Source organism: Gambusia affinis, linkage group LG08, assembly GCF_019740435.1.
Source record: "Gambusia affinis linkage group LG08, SWU_Gaff_1.0, whole genome shotgun sequence".
In the NCBI taxonomy this organism is placed as follows: Eukaryota; Metazoa; Chordata; class Actinopteri; order Cyprinodontiformes; family Poeciliidae; genus Gambusia; species Gambusia affinis.
Window position 1 is genome coordinate 16880716 of NC_057875.1, and position 19357 is coordinate 16900072.

The 19357-nt window shown below is 38.2% G+C and overlaps 1 protein-coding gene across 4 annotated transcripts in view; it reads left to right on the top strand.

Moving 5' to 3' along the window:
* The window catches only part of srgap1a (SLIT-ROBO Rho GTPase activating protein 1a), an 84362-nt gene that overhangs the window by 33943 nt on the left and 31062 nt on the right, over positions 1 to 19357 (top strand). For all 4 annotated transcript variants that reach the window (XM_044126078.1, XM_044126077.1, XM_044126075.1 and 1 more), the window contains exons 3-8: positions 2157 to 2319; positions 8996 to 9058; positions 12053 to 12205; positions 13473 to 13601; positions 15524 to 15745; positions 16747 to 16848. In XM_044126078.1, the coding sequence (XP_043982013.1) occupies positions 2157 to 2319; positions 8996 to 9058; positions 12053 to 12205; positions 13473 to 13601; positions 15524 to 15745; positions 16747 to 16848 (832 nt within the window). The remainder of the gene's footprint in view (positions 1 to 2156; positions 2320 to 8995; positions 9059 to 12052; positions 12206 to 13472; positions 13602 to 15523; positions 15746 to 16746; positions 16849 to 19357) is intronic.

Consider the following 19357-nt stretch of genomic DNA (forward strand, 5'->3'; position numbering starts at 1 on the left):
GGACACCAGACGTCTGCCCACATCAGTTCTTTTGTGACCAGTGTTAGATTTCTTCCAGTGTTGTTCATCACTATTCTCATCAACTCTGAGTGACTTCCATCTCTCTGCTTACGGGGGCAGTGTTATGTGTTTTCCAGGCACATAGTGCCATTTGATAACACAGTCAACTAACACCGTTAACTTTAGTAATATAACATGCTGTATGTCAAATATGACTAAAAGAAATTTGACTTTGTTATTTAACGCCTGAAGTGGAAATTAAAAAAGTTATGCTCCTTCTGAAATGTGCTCTCCCTGATACAACTTCTTCACTACATTTTCTAGCAAACCTTTCAGTAGCTGAGGTTAAATCACCAACGGTTTTGAGTCTATTCACTAATTAAGTGACTTTTTAAGGTTCCACTCGAGTCTATTCAGGGGTATCAGAGAAAAGGGAGCTACATATTTATGTACAGTTTTCAGATTCTCAGGAACAGAGTTTTTGCTTTTCTTGATGCCTGGTGAGCCCGACAGTAATACAAGTCAGGTTTTTCTCATTTTGTTCTGTCCACAAACCTTATTCTTGTCTGGAAACAGACTGGTTTCAGATGGTTTTCATATGTGTGCCTCTGCCTTTATCAAATTCAGTTTCTTCCTGTTATTGCATCGCGTTAGAGAACGCTTCAGCTGGTTGGAATGCTATCAGGCACTCTTTTGATTAGTTTTTGCTATTCCAACTGATGTGTTGCCATCATTGAAGGCCAGTTCAGGGCTGGGTCAGTTGCGGAGGACACATTTTCACCTGTTGTGCTGACAAGTGCAGCTTGTCGGCGCAAACTGACTTTGTGACGGGGGAGCAGAGGCGAGTCTCCATATGGTTCCTCCATGACTTGAACTAAGACCTGGACCTTTAAACCTCCCCCAAATTGCACATGTATGTGGACTGTCACAATTACTCATATTGTGCTGGATTTTTGCATGCTGGAGGAATGTTACAGATTAACCCAAAGGAAGTCTGTCGGCAGGCCGGTGCTTATACAGGGCCCCTCTTGCGGCGGTCTGGACAATGTCCTACTGTTAGCCTGGAAGCAGCCAGCACACGATGCAGGAAATGGCTCTCTGGCTGCTATATTTTGTTTTGTTCTTTTTATTCTTTACCTCTTTAGTGCAGCTTTTCTTTTTCTCAAGCTGACCAGATTTGTTCACAATTTAACTTTTTGGCATGGGATAAATGAAATCTTTGGTTTTTGACTCTTTTAAAATAACAAACTCTTCATTTGTAGAAAAGTGATCTGCACGAACTGTTCCAGTCTGGTTTTAGGGTATGTGCTCTAAAAATTAGATAAAGGTAAGTATTAGCTTAGCTTGTGCCACAATGTGTGAAGAGTCATTCATAAAAAACCAACGTTGGCACAAATTACTTATTTATTGTGTTGCTCATGATCTTAGACTGGAAGCTGCTCCTTTGGACAACAATATAGCATCTTTTTATTGTGGACAACTAACATTATCATATATTAATGAGACTTAATAAATCCACAAATATAAATCATAATCTGGACAATGCCTTGTCTTTCTGAAATCGTCTTGGGAATCTTTTTGTGGTCCGGTATTTTCAACCTGGATAACACTTTCTGTGGATTCAGAGGAAATATTTCAATTTAACAGAAAAATCCTACATGTTTAAATGTAACCCATGTGAATGTTTTAGGTCTGTGGGACACTTTGATGGTAAGAAGTTATCTTGGCTCAGAGTAATATCTGGAGATCTATTTCAGAAATATAACTCGGAAGATATTTTCAAGAGCAGTGGGCTACATGTAATGCATACTAAAGGATTTTAATAAATGTTTCTGCTTGTTAAAAAGACTGCCACTATATTCTGTTGAAGTTATTTTTGAAGACTGGTGCTGAAACAAGCAAACAGGGAAATGTCCAAATGCAGTGACCATAAGCATGACTGGGTGAACCATTTTGAGTCCCTCTATGATGAAGTTTGGTCAGTCCTGATCTATGGACTTCATTACATCCTTTAATAATCCGTTTACCCTGCCAAGTCTCCTAAAGATGAAGATCCACTCTTCTTGCTCTTACTTTCCTCATTAACAGATAGAAAATAAACAACCTTATTGGATTGTCTCTTCCTGGCATCTGATTGTTTCTTCTGGTTTCTTTAGAAAAGATCAGAATCTGCTGTCACCAGTCAACTGTTGGTACCTGCTGCTGAACCAGGTCAGGAGGGAGAGTAAAGACCATGCAACACTGAGTGACATCTACCTCAATAATGTTATCATGAGGTTCATGCAAATCAGCGAGGACTCCACGCGGCTACTGAAAAAGGTGAGGATGGACAGATTACTTGGCTACTGCTGATTAGCTGACCAAAAAGGTCAGCTAATCAGCTAATGACCTGACCTATATTTCTTTTGTGGGTGCCTACCTGTCATTTATCTATATTTGTTCTAAATTTAGTTGTTTAGGTCAGAGACTGGCAGATAATGGATTTTATCATGTAGAATTAAGGTCACTACCTTGTTTTAGAAGGTGACCTTTCCCCCTCACTCTCTAGAATTTGCTCATAATTAATCTAATAATTTTCTCTGTGTCTCAGCTAAGTGTTTCCTAAGCCTTAAGCAAGACAGATATGTCCCTTTAATTGACAGTTAAAATTAAGACAGATTATCTGACTCCCACAAATTTGTCATGACAACTGTCATGAAAAACCTGAACCTTATTCATTTTTGGGCACTGTGCAGATAACAGCTAATTTCTTTTCTGTCATCTGAATTGTATTCAACACAAAATTGGTTTCATTCTTTAATATAATTTTCAACTTCAAGTAGCATGTGACTGAAAAAATATACTTTAAGAAAATTTCCATGCTTATATTTAACCTAAACCTGAGGGGTCAGATGGGACTTTTTCTTTTTGAATTTTAAAAACAGTTTAACGCAACTAAACACAATCCAGATTTTTCCACAGCGGTCAGGTCAGCATTTTGTATAAACAGTCTCTAATTATAAATTAACCCATTCACTTGGAAGCTGGCCTATTTAGTTGTATGATATGCAGGAAGTTATATTCATCTTTGCCTCTGATGGCATGATGCTCCATTGTGGTTTGTTTTCTGAATTAGAGTAATGGCGTTGAACTTTGGGCACCGCAGCTTCAAATCAGTGTACGTTCACTCTTTCATGGCTTTCTGGTCAAAAACCAAGCCGCTGCCTTTTTTTTCACCACAAAGATGACAACTCCCTAACAGATTATGAGCTCCTTGCTGCAGGAGTCACATGAACTTACCACAGAGCTAAATTACAAAGTTGCCTTTCCTAAGTGGAGGGCCTTTGTGAACGTTTAGCTTGCAGAGAATATTCTGCTTCTCTGTTCTTTTTCTTTAATTTATCAGAAACCTTCAAATTTCCCCTTCTTTATTTAGAAAATGAAATGTATTTTTTTAGTTTTTGTTTTCAATTTTGGTTTTTAACACTGGTTTAGCCCAAATAGTAACCAAGAACCCTCAGTGTGCTTCAGTTTAAGTCTTGTGGTTGTATTTAGTCCTAATGCTCAACTTCTTAAAATTGCATTATGGTGCAACTCTGAGCACACTTTCGACCCTCAATGACCAGATTCACTGCGACTGCAGCACCTTTCACTCTGACACTGTGGAATCTGGAGTATCCAACCACATCATGGAATGTTTGTCCCTTTCAAGTTCTGCAGCTTCTTTGTGGATCCAGGTGACATTGTGCAGACAAACAGCTGCCTTGTGGGAGGTCACGTCACGTCCTCTAATTAAAGCTTCCCATAGCGTTTGATCTCAGCGGAGCTCCAATAATGAGGCACAAACAACAGAGAACTTCCCCGTATTACGTGAGCTCCCTCGCAGAGTTGAAGAGACAGATGTACGGCTGTCATCCTTCCAGCACATCAAAGACCAGGGCTTTTTAGTTTCTTGTATGTTCAGGGGTCATGCTGAGCAGTCCATTCACAGAGAGCAAGTAAACAAAGAAAGACAGGTCCTGGGGCCTCCGTCAACATCCTCCACTTGACCATTTGGCTTGGCATGTTCGATTTTTATCTATCTATCTATCTATCTGTCTATCTATCTATCTGTCTATCTGTCTATCTGTCTATCTGTCTATCTGTCTATCTGTCTATCTGTCTATCTGTCTCTCTGTCTCTCTGTCTCTCTAATCTATCTAATCTATCTAATCTATCTAATCTATCTAATCTATCTAATCTATCTAATCTATCTAATCTATCTATCTAATCTATCTATCTTGTCTTCCTGTTTTTATGCTTGGATGGGTTTCATCACATATTCACTTTCCATTATTCATACAACTGGCTCTTTGTTTTATTCTGCTCTGTTTTATTCATGACAGTCCCATTCTGTGGGAGAAAGAAGGTACAAGGTGTTATTTCTGAAGTCTTATGCAGTTTTAAACTTTTCAGTAGGCAAAGTGTTAAAAATAGCAGAGAGAATCTATTGTCTAAAATTGTGGTGATTATATTGATTATGACTGATTCACATCAGTCATTTCCTGTCTTTGCCATTACACAATGCTGACCATCCTCCATGAGCTGTAGCCTCTCAGCCAATAAAAAGATGGACTGTGTGGAAATTAAGAACAATTAAAGACCATTTAATTGGTCAAATATAGTACTGATATCAAGAAGGTGAATTCATGACATCTGAAATATAATATTTTAGCAAATCTTGCATCTAAGGAGTCTTTACTGCATACACAGATTCATCTAAGATTGCATTTTCATATATTTATCAATCAAGATTTGATCAAAGTATTATGTTAACTGTAGTAAAAGTCTGCTCTGCAGTGGCAGGACAGCACCACACACAGAGGCCCTAAGCGACTGCTGCCTGTTAAACTGTGATTTATGTCAGCGGCTTTATGAAACCCACCACTCCCTAAAGGCTTCCCTGTTTTCTCCTCTCTTGGTTTGTTTTATCTTTCTGATGTGGTTGGTACACAGATGGAATGAACTCAAAAAAGGAAATCTATTCGTTAGATCCTTGTGATGAATTAGAGTAATTTGGAACCCCCCCTCTCCCAACTGAGATTCTTTTCAAATGAAAGGGAGTAAAGTTGAGGAAATTAAATCAATACTGGTTATGCAACACAACATTTGGTAAGCAACTGTCACTGCTCATAATTTGAGGTAAATATTTTGTGTGCTACATTTAGCTACAGTATAAAAGAGGAGAACATTTCAGGGTTCAAAACATTCTAAGTGGTGGTTCTTCAAGGAGAAAGGTTAGTAATGTCTTGGATGCATTGTTTCTTTACTGCCACGTCTGTCTTTACTGCTCTCACTCACGCAGACACCGTCTCACAGCTCGTGAGATCCCTGGGAAAGCTTTTCATTGAGCTCTGGATCGCATCCCAGCTTTCCAAACGGGGAAGAGCTGATTTGTGTTTGATCTGACAGATAGTCAAAGGTTTTGTCTTCTCAACTTACTGTTGCTTAAGACTTTTCCCACAAGAGTCGTTTTACGTCTTATTGCTCTATATGGAAAAAATACGTCTTTATAAGCAAATTTACTTTACTGTGACTAGCATAATGAATAAGGTATCAACAATGCATTGTAAAAGTATTCACACCCGCTGAACTTTTTCAGGTTTTGTCTCAATGCAACCATAAACTTGAATAAATTTCCTTGCAGGAGTCACACAAGTTGATGGAAGAATTGAAGTGACTCCTGCCATTTGGAATTTTGCGACACAGTATTGTATGTAGGAGACACAGCAAACATGTGGAAGAAGTTGCTTTGTTTAGATTAGATCAGTACTAAACCTATAGCCTGCATGTTAAATGCCTTGTGTTGAGTGAAACACCGATAAGGTGACCATGAACGAGATTTGGCTCTCTCGGATTTCCCCGATTAAGTAACTGCAATAGATTGAGTATCGTTACTCACAAGGTGGTGATTAGGTAAGTGTTGCAGATAATCCCAGTCTCCAAGCAAGACTCTCTAAGTTCAGACACGAGACTCTAATCCTCTTTGCTGCCTGTCCACATGCTTGTGCAGCTTTAGCAGTAAGAGACATGCAATGAAAAGGAGATTGCATGTTTCTTCTGTCTCCTCATCCTTGTCTGCGCTTTACTTTTGTTGCTGAAGAGACCCTGGAGCTGTAAAATTGGGATGAATTATAAATCGGAATCATAGTTGAAGAAAAATGCTGGAGCTTTTATTTGATTTTGAATAACCCTAGCTTAATTAATATTTTAAGAGCCATATTATTGCTACATTTCAGATTAAGAAAAATGCTGATTTGTAAAAAATGTATAATAATGTGACTTTAGATCTGAAAACTGTGGTACATATTTCCATTCATCCCCTTTTTTCTAATTTCCCTTAATAAAATGAAGTGCCAATAACTACCTTTAGACGTTTTCTACTTAGTAAATAGAGTAAATGGAGCAGGCATATAATTCTGTCTCGGTATAAGTACAGCTGAGTTATAAAGATCTCCCAGGTTTGTTAAAGAACAGAAAGAAGACCAAAGAACAGAGCACATTCAAATTCTGAACATCTCACTTTCTTGGTAGAAAAATGAAGAGTCTGTAATAACTACTAACTTATTTAAACACGGCTGTCCACCTAAGCCACATGTGACAAACTCAAAGCCCAGGGGCCAATTCTGGCCCGCCGCAACTTTTTATGTGGCCCTCTAGATTCTAAATTACATTAGTAAGTCCCCCGAGTTTTTCACAAATCCACAAAATCTGTAATTTTGATTGGAACCCCCCCACCCCCCAAAAAATCCACAAAAAAAAACAACACAAAAACCAATCACAAAATTCTGGAGGGACTGATTAGTGTGAATAGATGTTCAATATTTAATTTTAAGAAACACAAATAGACAGTTGTTTCTTAATTTTTTAACAGTCCGACGGGATTTATCAACACATTCCGGCACAACCGGCCCTTTAAGAACATTCAGATTTTTGATGTGGCCCAAAATGTAACCGAGTTCGACACCGCTGACTTAAGCTGATGAGCCTAAAACAGACACACTCTGGGAGAACTGCAGAGATCCACAGGTCAGGTGTCATCATCTGTTGACTGGAGTTGATCCCTCCGCTAATCTGGCCTTTATGGAGGAGTGGCAAGAAGGAAGCAATTTTATGAAAGAAGGTCTTAATGAGTCTAGTTTAGAGGTTTGTTTGCTGTCCTTGACTTAGCATGAGCTATTTGGCAAATGTCTCCAGTAGAGCTTGTGAAATCACACTCTAGAAGTATTGCAGTGAATACAAACATTTGCAATACTTTTAAGGATTGTATTTGTAAAAAAAATAAAATAAAATAAAAGCGTGTATCATTTTTATTTGCCCTCACAATTACACACTACTTTGTCTTGGTCTATGACATAAAATCTTAATACAAACAAAGTTTATTTTGGCTTGAAAATGACTTTGGGGGAAAAAAAAAAAAAATCTGTAGACACTTTTTCAAGCTATTAAAAATCCATGAGTTTCAGCCAGTGCATTCCATGTTTTGATCAGAAGTAAAATTATTCTCCAGTCGGATTCATGTTACCCCCAGAAAACCCTCACCAAGCCTTTTGCACCAAGCGGCTCCCAGAATGAGATTTGTCTGAGGATAACAGGGTTAGAAAGAGACCTGACGTGCCGTTCAAGGCTGTAACATCATCCAGGTAACATCCAGCCTGCGGTATCAACTGCAGTGGAGCAATCAAAGATTCATTGTCATGACTCATAACCTCATAAACATGTGATACACTGTCTTAGTCAGTGCCAAGGAAGTATGAAAGTGCCACAATTAGATTAATAGAAAAAGGTCCCTTTAAGTCCAGCACTGTTAAAACCGTATCCCACAACTGCTAGATGCATTAATGTGGGCATGTGTGTGATTGTGTTACTGAGTCAAGCCTGTGGCACGGCTGATTGAGTTAACATATTGGGAAGAAGTCTTAGTCGTGGCAGCCAAATAATGCATTGAGCATGTGGGGAGTGAAACTCAAGCTGCTGTTGGGTGGAAAAGTGAGCAAGACACTGATATCACTTTCACACTAAAAGTCCTGGGAAAAAAGAAATAATAATTCACTGTTTCGTTGTGTCTTGTTCTGATTTAAGCCAGTACACCTTTTTAAAATAGAAGTGTGGTCATTTGTGCAATGTATACAGTGCCATTAATAAGGTTGTAGTGTCCAAACTATTGAGCACTCTTGTCTATAAGCAGCATGTGTCCACATTGTTAATGATGCATTTATTGCATTTAATTATCGTTCAGTTTAATATTCAGAGAAAACTCTTTGATGCATTACAAATCAAGCAGATGAATGCATGAAACGTCTTCTGAGCAGTAACAAAAAACACTGACCGTTTCTCCTGTAACAACTTATTAATAGGGTAAACAATTATGTTAGTAATCGAGTAATCTATCAATTATTCAGATGATTAATTGAGTAGTTAAATAAAAAAAAAGATAAAGTAAAAATATTGGTAAACACTGCCATAGCAGCAGTAGCAATATTGGATCCCAGTATAGGCTAAGGTTCTTAATAATTTCTTTTCTGTAGCTTAGAAAATTAACCTGTAGCAATAATGTCTCATGTTTTAAGTCAACTTTGCCAAAATTCCACAAAATCTGAAATTAGTCAATCTAATAATAAAATAGCCTACTTCGTGTTGTCAGACAGGTTCTTCTGAAGTGTCTTTTTAATTCTACAGGTCTGCCAGAAATCAGACCTATGTGTGGTTTGGGAAACTGGACACTTTAAAAAAAACATGTTCTTAATCCTGACTAATTAATTATATATTAACTGCTTTTTCTATTAAGTACAATTATTTTTGTGTCGTATGAAAATTTGTTTTATAATCTGCAAGATTTGTATATTAAAACGGGGAGTTTGTTGTGACAAAAATAGACACCAGTGGAAAAAAATATCTTATTAATTTCATGCAGTGTGAAAAAAAACAAACATTGTGTAACTATTTTGTCTCTCTTGCTTTTTTCTTTTCTATGCAGAGCAAGGAAATTGCTTTCCAGCTTCAGGAAGACTTAATGAAAGTGCTAAATGAGCTATACACAGTAAGTATTAATGACTTGCTTTGTTTCCACTAATGCATCTAATTATATTCATCTTGACTGTGGTTGAGGCTGCTTGCTGGTGTTGAACTAGCTCTAATCAAAACAGTTTCCCATCATGTCTTTCAGTTTCACATCTGAATTAATCTGTAATTTGATATCTGACAGATCTAAATTGATACTTTGTTTTCAGCACCACACACAATCCACTCCACCATTTAGTGTAGAATCTGTGCTTCTTTTGTAGAATGAAACCATTAAGCAGTAAACTACCTATTAAATCCTCCAAAAGTATCGAGGTTGTGCTTGCTTCAATCATTAGACCCCATGTTTTGTTTTTAATGGCCCTCATCAGCTATTTGCTCCATCTAATCGAAAGAAAACACATGAAAACCCACAGAGGGATGCTTGGAGCAAAATAGCATTTCGCTGCTTAGACTTCCTTTTGTATTGTTTCTTTTTGCCATTGTTGACTTTATTCAGTAGTTGTAAAAGAACAACAGACATTGCGTTGAAGAAAACGTTATAGTTAGGAGCATCCATCGGGCTGTAGACCTGATGAGGTCTCTGCCACGGGTCTGCCATGGGATGTGATGCTTGCAGTAGATAAGACCTGTGGATTGTGGGGTGGGGTTTCCATGGGACAGGGTTTTTGAGGAATTTACCCCGGATGTTCAGTCAGATTGTTGTCGAGCTTTGAGAGAGTCTCCTGATGCTATAAAACACCACTGTTGTCATAAAATTCAGATTGAAAACTTTTCTGTGGTTTTCAGATTAGTTATAAAATTACAAACAAGCCTTGAAACGGTTAGTTTAAAAATTCTGCTTGGTAGACATGTGCAGAAATAGGTCTTCACTTTCACTTTAATTTGAGATGTATTGTCGTGTTGGTTAATCATTCTCTTCTGAACTCGCAATCAATAGCCTCTCTATTGATCGTCATGGTAACGATGGGTGTACACTAATTAAATACAAGTCAACGCAGCTGTTGTGCCATCCCCAGCGATTGAATGAAAAGCTTTTAAGTTTGCTTTTAGTCTCCAGTTACCCGCTTCAGAGAACCAGCATGGTTGCACTCTCAGACCATAACTCTGCTGCTCCAAACAAAGTGTTGCCTTCAACTCAGAGTGTCAGTCTCACCACTGTCCATGCAGCTGATTTGACCTGATTTAGTCCCCGGAGGGTATACACACAAACACACACACACACGCACACTGTTGCTATTGCATCAGGCAGTCACAGTCCCCGTGTTGGCCTCTGAGAATGAAATAACAGGTCTGGTCTGCTCTAAATGTGTCCCTCCAAAAACAGCTGCAGAGTAAACACAGCCGTGGCAGAGTCCAGACCAGTAAGTGAAGAGTGCAGGGCCTGAGGTCAGTCACCCATCTCCAAACTGAATCCAGTTAGGTCAAACCCCAACCATAAGAAAGGAACTCCAGACAAATCAGGGTTATCTGTGTTGTTCCATTCATCCAAAAATAACTCAGTTTGGGTGTAAAATGTTTATGTTCTGAGAAGGGAGAGTCTCCGGACTGAAGTTGAGGTTTTGAGCAGACAAGCTTGTTTCAGAAAAAGGTTTTGAAGCTATAATTTGCTGGAGAAAGTTCATTCCAGGTGAAACCACTGCTGCTGTTTACTGCGGTATATGGACATAGAATGAAAATATATTTATTATCAATAATGACGCCTAAATAGAAAGACTATAGAACATTTTATTTTCTCAATGAAATCAGTTTTGTTTTAGCATTTTTTATGGGATTGTGTGGGTTCTGCATGCATGATTCTGGACTGCAGCAGTCCAGAATCATGCATGTTAGGTTAAATAAAGCTTTATAGGTTCATAGCTTCAAATAATGCTCCTAAGAAGGATTTATTTTCCAGAACTAATTATTTTCTACATTTTCTTTGGCCCAGTGATGAACTAGCAACATGTCCAGGGTGTACTTCACCTTAATCCTTACTTCTGGTGGTTTATGGATGGATGGATGGATTAGCTTGGGTGTAAGCATAAAATATGAACAATACAATGATCTTTAAAGTTTCTAATCTATTTTGCTTTGTCTGCTTTGAGTTAAAAGCATGTGTACTAAAACTACGCAAAGCAAAGTCATTGGTTCTAAGATGTAATGGTACCAAATAGTAAAGGAGAGGTGGAAAAACATTCATGACAACTTACTTTGTGTTAAGAAACTACTTCAGTTTTAAAGGTTATCCAGTAATGGGGTTTTTTCTATTTGAATAAGTCAAATGTGGACTGAATTATTGTCCAGTGACTAGGCTTGTTTATACAGAGTTTTTAATCAGATTTGTATTTACGTGGGAAGAAACCCCAGAGATTCTCAGTTTTCCAAAAATATAGCTAAAATCCGGTCTCATTTTTGCGAACACAATATTGTAAGGTCTGGTCTGAGCTGGCTCCATCATTACACTCTCCATCATCCTCCTTAAAGCTCCAATAATTGCTTTTCCTTCTGAGCACTTTTATCTTCTTTTAGCTCTGCTGAACTTTTTTTTTTTCATGTTTCATAGTCTACCTACTACTTACAAGTGAGTCAGTTCCTAATTGATCGTGGATATAGTATGACTAACACACAAACTCCTTCCATATTGGGTGATGACTCAGGCTGCAGGAAGTGTCTCTGAGTGTTTCCAAAACACAGAAGCACTGATGAACTGGCAGCAAGAAGAGATGAGCTCACAGAGTTGGAATTATCATTCAAGAAACATATGTTACAGAGACAGCCGACATAAAGGCCAACACAGTAAAAATAGATTTCATGAAAGACTCCCAGACACTGAGTTTATTTGTGTTGGTTCAATGTTATAAATGTACGGTCCACCCTGAGATAATTCATCCTGCAAAGTGAAATGGATGTGAGACAAAATTATCTGATATGTAATGAATACGCAGTTTGAGTGACAAACGGCGTATTCCTCATGCAATGAGGATTGTTTTCCTTGAATCTTTGTCCGATTTATTTTTGTGTGCATCTACAGGTGATGAAGACCTACCACATGTACCACTCAGAAAGCATCAATGCTGAGAGCAAGCTGAAGGATGCTGAGAAGCAGGAAGAAAAGCAGATTGGGAGGGGGGACCCTGTCTTCAGCATACGGATGGAGAAGAAGATTGAGAAAATAAAAGAGAAGGTGAAAAAGAAGCTTGAATAGTGCAAATTATATTGAAATTAATTTAAAGAAATGTAGTTAAATTATCATATTTAAATAAAACTAAGTAAGATGTTTACAAGTTGCTTTCCCTGTTGCCGTTTTTGCAGTGTCCTTAAAAAATGTTAACAATCTTTGAAGCGTTCACATTTTGTCAGGTTAAAACCCCAAACATCAATGTATTTTGATTGGATTTTATTTTGTAGACTACCTCAAGGTAATTAATAAATTGGGAAGTAAAAACATGCTTTGATGCAAACTCTTTCATTCTAAATTTTGCAGCCTTCAGCAAGATTTCTTCTAGATGTTAGCTTTGTTTAGCTCCATCCTCCTTCCCACAAACTCTGCTCATATTTAGCGTCCCTGATGAACAGAAGCATCCCCATATCATGATGCTGCCGCCACCATGTTCAATGGTGGGAATGTTGTGTCCAGGGCAATATGCAGAGTTGGTTTACCACGACATGGTTTTGTCTATTTTTCACATTTTTAGTGGCAAAAATATCATAAAACTATTAAAGTATCACATTCATTTGTGGCTTTAAAATCGTAAAATGAGAAAAAGTTGTAGGCGTAAGAATGTTTCTGCCACTTACTATAAGTAGTTGAAAGAAAACATAATATTGTATAATAGTTTTAACACTTCCAACAATGACAGAAAATGTGTTTTGTTCTGGCAAGAGTACACACCTCTCAGATCCGTTGACCCATTTAAAGGAAAACACACTGAGAGCATTTTCACAGCCAAACAAGAAGAGGTTTCACCCTTACAACAGGCCTGCAATTTGTTAAAAATCTGTGGAAATGATTAAAGCCTGTAGGAACGAACAGTTTTAGCAGAACCTTTCCAGGAATGCATTTTAAAGTCTTGAGATATGAATGATGTTGAGTCAAAGCCCACTGGTCAGTCGGGAAATGTGACTAAGAGTCTCATGTCCGTCTGGTGTGGGATGAAGACGACTGAGGCATCCGGCTGAATCAAAGAGCACAAACTCTTTCCTTTGTTGAATTTTTTTCCATTTCTGGTTTTGTTTTTCTCATTATTTATACCACAGTCTTGCTCGTCTTTTCTAATGTTTATTGGAAACTTTCTTTCTGCCTGTAATCCAGTTTCAGCTCTGTGATTCACCTTCCCTGCAGAGGCATAAAGCGATAATCACTTGTCAAAAAGCCTGTTCTCTACTCATTAAATGTATCCTGTCACATTCGCTGTGTTGTTCCTCATTGCTGCCTCTGATTCTCTCGACAGCGTCAAGCCAAGTACTCGGAAAACAAGCTGAAGTCGATCAAAGCGCGGAACGAGTACCTGCTGACACTGGAAGCGACAAACGCGTCCGTTTTCAAGTACTACATCCATGACTTGTCGGATTTAATTGATGTGAGTATGAATCCACACGACGAAATAAAGTTTTCGTGGAAGTTTTCTGGGTTTTAGAGCAAAATTTGAAATCATCGTTTTTATGGCTTCTCGCCCAGATCAACATTTGAAGATTTTTTCTTTCTAATGAAAGGAGGTAGTTTCGCATCATATTTATTTTTTGTCAAAATAAAGGTTTACATTTGTTTACCATAAATCTAAATTGTATCAGTTTCTGAATCATTGCACTTTTAGTAATCAATCATATCTCTTGTCACTGCTGTATACGCAGACTTTCTAGCTGGATCCTTTTGCCATGTCCATGACTTATTTATGATCCGGCTCACCTGCATTCCTCCCAGTTATTTCTATAGAAGCAGGGGAAGGTCTGGTTTTTAGCGAGATTTTAGGTTTTAGTATTCTGAACAAGACTAAAGGATGGAGAGACATGCAGCTTCTTCTCAGGCGGCATGCTGTGTGCTGAAATTACCCCTCTCCCTGCTTTGCTCACAGGCCTTCACATCTCACCAGGGTGTGTGTGTGTGTGTGTATCTGTATGTGGTTGAGTGATATTATGTAGGATGCACTCTGCAGGAGCTGTGTGTGTGTGCAGGATTGCACATATTTTTAAATTAATGGAGAGGCTTTTCATAGTCGAAAACAACGTCTGCTTTCAAGCAGGTGGAGCAGAAACATCCCTGCATCTTGGCTGAAAACCCCAGAAAAATGTAGAATTTGATGTAAATATTTTCCATGTCTGGATATGAATAATGTTTTGTTTACAGATTTAATTCAATGTGTCATTGTCATCCATCTGTCCTTTCCATTCATTATTCTGTCCATCCTTCCCATTCATTATTCTGTCCATCTTTCCATCTCTCACTCCATCCCTAAGTCCAACAGGAAACTGGAAATTGTGGAAAAGACTGAAAGAGTCAAATATTTTTAGAAACTCTGTTTCTTAGTGATTTCAGAACAGGCACTGAAATGTACGACCATGAATCATGTGTCATAGAATAAGATGAGGTTCATTGTGTTAGGACTCAGCAACACGAACATAACATTCATGTTATGTAACACTCTTGGCTTAAAAATATGGAAATGTTTTTCTATTTAAAGGTGAAACTGGGATTTTTCATTTATTGTGTATCTTGTTAAACTAAGCATTCTCATAGGATTATCATCTGTTCAAAGACAAAAAAGGGAAAATAATTTAACATTAATGTCTGTTGAAAGGCTTGTGAAAAATACTGGGCCTGTTTTTGGGGCAGGTCAATCTCTTGAGTTGAAAATATCAAGTATTTCTGGCTATTTCTCTAGAAAAAAAATAAAAAATTCAAACCTTGATACAAGTTCTCAATTAAATTTGCATTTTTGGACTTTTGGACTTTGACAAGGCCATTCTAATACACAACTGGTGCTTTTATCAAAGCCACTCCATTGTAGCTACAGTTGTATGCTTAAGATTATTGTTCTGCTGGAAGGTAAGTATTTTATTTAGTTTTACTTCCAGTATTGCAGTATTTAGTTCTATCTGTCTTCCTTTCAACTCTGACAAATTTCCTTGTCCTGCTAAAGAAAAGCATTCTCGCAGCTTGATTCTTCCAGTTAGGTTTCCAGCACACTAGGTTATACTGTTTTATAACCTAATCCCATTTTAAAGCTCTCTTGTCTGCTGTTTTCTGTGATCTTCATGGTGTTGTTTGTTTACTGATGCTCTCTATTTGAATTTTAAAGTTGCAAGTCAGCTGTGTACGAAAAATCCTAATTTTACAAGCCATTAGAAAATATACAAACAAATTACTTATTTTATGAAGAGATTTTTTTCTTCTCATACATCACAATTTCTGATAAATCATGTTTTATTTCTTGTATATTCATTTAAATTTTCTTGCTTTTGCTGGAAATTGCTCATCTAATCTCTTCTGTTTTAATCCATCTAGTGCTGCGACTTGGGATATCATGCAAGTCTGAACCGGGCTCTGCGGACCTACCTCTCGGCAGAGTACAACCTGGAAACGTCGCGCCACGAGGGTTTAGATATCATTGAAAATGCAGTGGACAGTCTGGACCCACGGAGTGACCGACAGAGGTTTATGGAGATGTATCCGACAGCCTTCTGCCCACCGGCCAAATTTGAGTTCCAGTCTCACATGGGGGACGAAGTATGTTTAACTAATGTATTGATGAGAGGTGGCAGTTTTGTAGCAGTTTCACAGTTAATTTTTGCTGTAGCTGATGGAGAGTTTAGATCCGAACCCAATCTGAAATTGGAGGTGGATTGGGCCAAAATCAAACAGTTAGTAGTCAAGGAGCTTTTGTGATGCACTTTTAATAAGCCTACAATATACATCTTAGAGAAAACTAAACAAGAATTCACAATATAAAGTTGAGTTCATTTACTTATTGTAGTCTAAATAGAGGAGAAGGTAGTTTACCCTCTTAAGGAAAGGAAGGTGCAGAAGTTGGACTGTAACAAGCCCAGCACAACTAATGCGCACATAAAGCAGATTTTTTTCCGCTCCCATCAATCAAATATCCCAGGAGATTTGCACTTGACTCAACCTTCAGCTACACGACGCAATGGAGCTGGAATATGTTAAACAGAAGCTAAAAACCGGACAATAACTAATAACCAGCAGAGTCAGAGATCTGGGAGGATTTTCAACTGGTATCAGTTTAAGATATGTCGGGTTTACTTCGGACTCGGGTCTCTAATTAGAGTTAATTAGTTGGGTTGGATCGTGCTTGGACACAATCCCTAAGGGCTCAGAGCCCGGTTGGATTTTTTAGGTCTGATCTAAGCTCTAAGCTCATGAGAAACAATCTCAAACATAATGAAACATAATGAAATGAGGTTTTAGTAGTAGGTGTTACAATGCAGTTTTTTTTTTTTTTTATTGCGAACAGGCTTCAGCATCATGTTTTATAGGGCACTACATTTCGCAAATCAAGCATTATTCCTTCCCCTGGACTTTAAGTAGCTCAACATGTGTTCGTAGTTTAATTGCCTGGATGCCACTTTGCTGATATCATGTCTGTTTGGTAGCTCTTCTTCTGTGGCTGTCTGCCTTTCAGTTCACAGAAGTCACTGAGGTTTGCTCTGTAATTAAAGAAGAATGTGGAAAAGATTTATTACTATATAAAGACGGGTTCTCTCTTCCAGGTGTGCCATATCACAGCACAACCGCCAGTCAATGGGGAGCTCATTCTCAGGTTCCAGCAGTTGCAGTCTCGACTGGCTACTCTGAAGATTGAGAATGAAGAGGTAAGATGGTGCTCTGCATTTTAAATAAATAACCCAGAAATTTATGGGGGCATTATAAATACATCTCCTTTCTTTGACTTAACTTTTGGATAAAAGAGGCTAAGAACTTCAGAGAATTAAAGGTGCTAAAGAAAGTTTGTCTGACCTCAACAAGGTTGGAAGAGAAAATAATAGATGTGAAGATTCAAGTTTAAGTGTTTGTCGCATATACAGAAAATCCACAAGCTCATATTTACACTTTATGTATGTTCATCTATTTCATATTTCATAGATAGTTTTAAAGTCCTTTTCCTTTGTTTCTGCAAGAATTCACCACAGGTCTTTTATTTGCGCAAACGTCTGTTGCTATTTTCTGTTGCATCTGTGTGAGAAAGCAACTCGACATGCTGCTGAGCTAAAAGAACGAAGGCCTTGACTGCTCCTTTTTTTTAACACTGTGCACTCACACACATCTGCCTGACTGCTCTATTATGCCTGACCGGCTTCTCCTTTTTCAGGCATCTGTAATTGCCCTCGGGCTGCACAGTGGCGCAGTTGGTAGCACTGTTGCCTTGCAGCAAGAAGGTTCGATTCCTGGCCCGGGGTCTTTCTGCACGGAGTTTGCATGTTCTCCCTGCGCATGCGTGGGTTCTCTCCGGGTTCTCCGGCTTCCTCCCACAGTCCAAAAACATGACTGTCAGGTTAATTGGTCTTTCTAAATTCTCCCTAGGTGTGGTTGGTGTGGTTGTGTGTCCTGTATGTCTCTGTGTTGCCCTGCGACAGACTGGCGACCTGTCCAGGGTCAACCCCGCCTCTCGCCCGGAACGTAGCTGGAGATAGACACCAGCATCTTCCGACCCCACTAGGGACAAGGGTGTTAGAAAATAGATGGATGGATGTTATTGCCCTCCATTTTTCTGTGTTTGTCCTCCTTTACTTTTACTCATACAAAGTAGCAGGAACACATGTATCACCATCCATAACATCTATCACTGTTTGATATCTTGAGTCAACACTCAGATCTTTAGTGATCCTGACACTTTCAAACCATATTAACTTAGGTCTGCATTTAGCTACATATCTCACCATGCAAAAACAGATTAGCGTCATGCTTTCTTTTACTTAAGTAGTTGACATTGTAGCTCCTATTTCTGCACGTCAACAAGAGGTTAGTAAAATAGATAAGTTCTGATCAAAATATTTGGATGGCAAAAGAAATGCAAGTTGTGCCTTTTTATGTCTGAACCTGCTGCCAGAAAAATGTGCGCCACTTTGCAGAGGAATTTACACTCCTTTAAATTTTTCACATTGTGACATATTAAAACCACATACCTCAGTGCAAACTATTGGCTTTCTTCTTGTGATGGGTAATGTGATAACACAAAGTAAGATACATTGTTTCTTCATCAAAAATCTGAAAGCTGCTCAGTACAATTTAGTCTGAACCCCCCATATATATTTCAGTGCAACCAATTGCTTTCAGTGACCATTTCTTGATTTCCACAAAAAGAGGACACTTGCCAGAGTTCTTGAAATACTTCATAAAACAATCAGCATTAATGTCATTGTGTTAAACCTGTCAGCGCATGTGAAATAGTAGATGGCATTCTAGCAGCTTTTAGTTACTCTGTTGTAGAATCCAGACAGAAGCAGGTCCTTCTCAGGGGACCTTCTCAGTTAGCACTGATCAGCAAAAGTGGTAATGAAAAAATTAACTGCAATCAGTGTTTGCAACCATGTTCACGTTTAACTTGTTTCTTTCTTTTTTTACATCTGGATGTTTGGTTGCTTGCACATTATTTATGATGAGATATGTTGTTGGTTTGGCCATTAAAATATTCAAATGGCAATGATAGATTTTTAAAAGATTGGCAGATTACGAACTCTATGATTCATTTGAACTTTGCAAAAACAGAAAAAAACTTAAGTTGGGAGTTGATGCATTTAACAGCCATAGCCTGATTTAATTGCAGTATTCTACAAGTTCACTTACTCGCTATTTGTCTGTACCTGTGGCATTTTATTATGGATGAATTCCAAACCATTTGGAATTTAAAGTAAATGTTAGAAAGTAAGATGAGTATGAAATGCTGCCTGAAAGTTGCCCATTTATAGAATATGTTTTCATTTGCTGCCACTCTTAACATGACATGCATGTGATCTTTCTCTTTAATGAAACCTGGATTTTCTTTTACCACGTGAACTGACAAAATTTATATAAATTAAATTCAACATCTGTGCTTCTATTTTGGCTTTATTTGCCCTTACATACCAGTTAGAGGGCATAGTTAGAAGAAACAGAAGTATTCTGTTCTGTGCTTGTCTTTGTTGTACGTAAAGTGTACCTGGTCTCACTTGTTGCCTGCAGCAGGTTCTGCACAGCAGCAACAAAATCAAAGTGCAAAAAAACACTTTGTATAGTTTTTTGATAGTTGTGGCATGACACTTATGTTTAACATGAAGAGGAAGGAGAAAGTTGTCCATAGGAATCTATTTCTTCATCATCAGGTCAGCATGACGCCACAGGCAG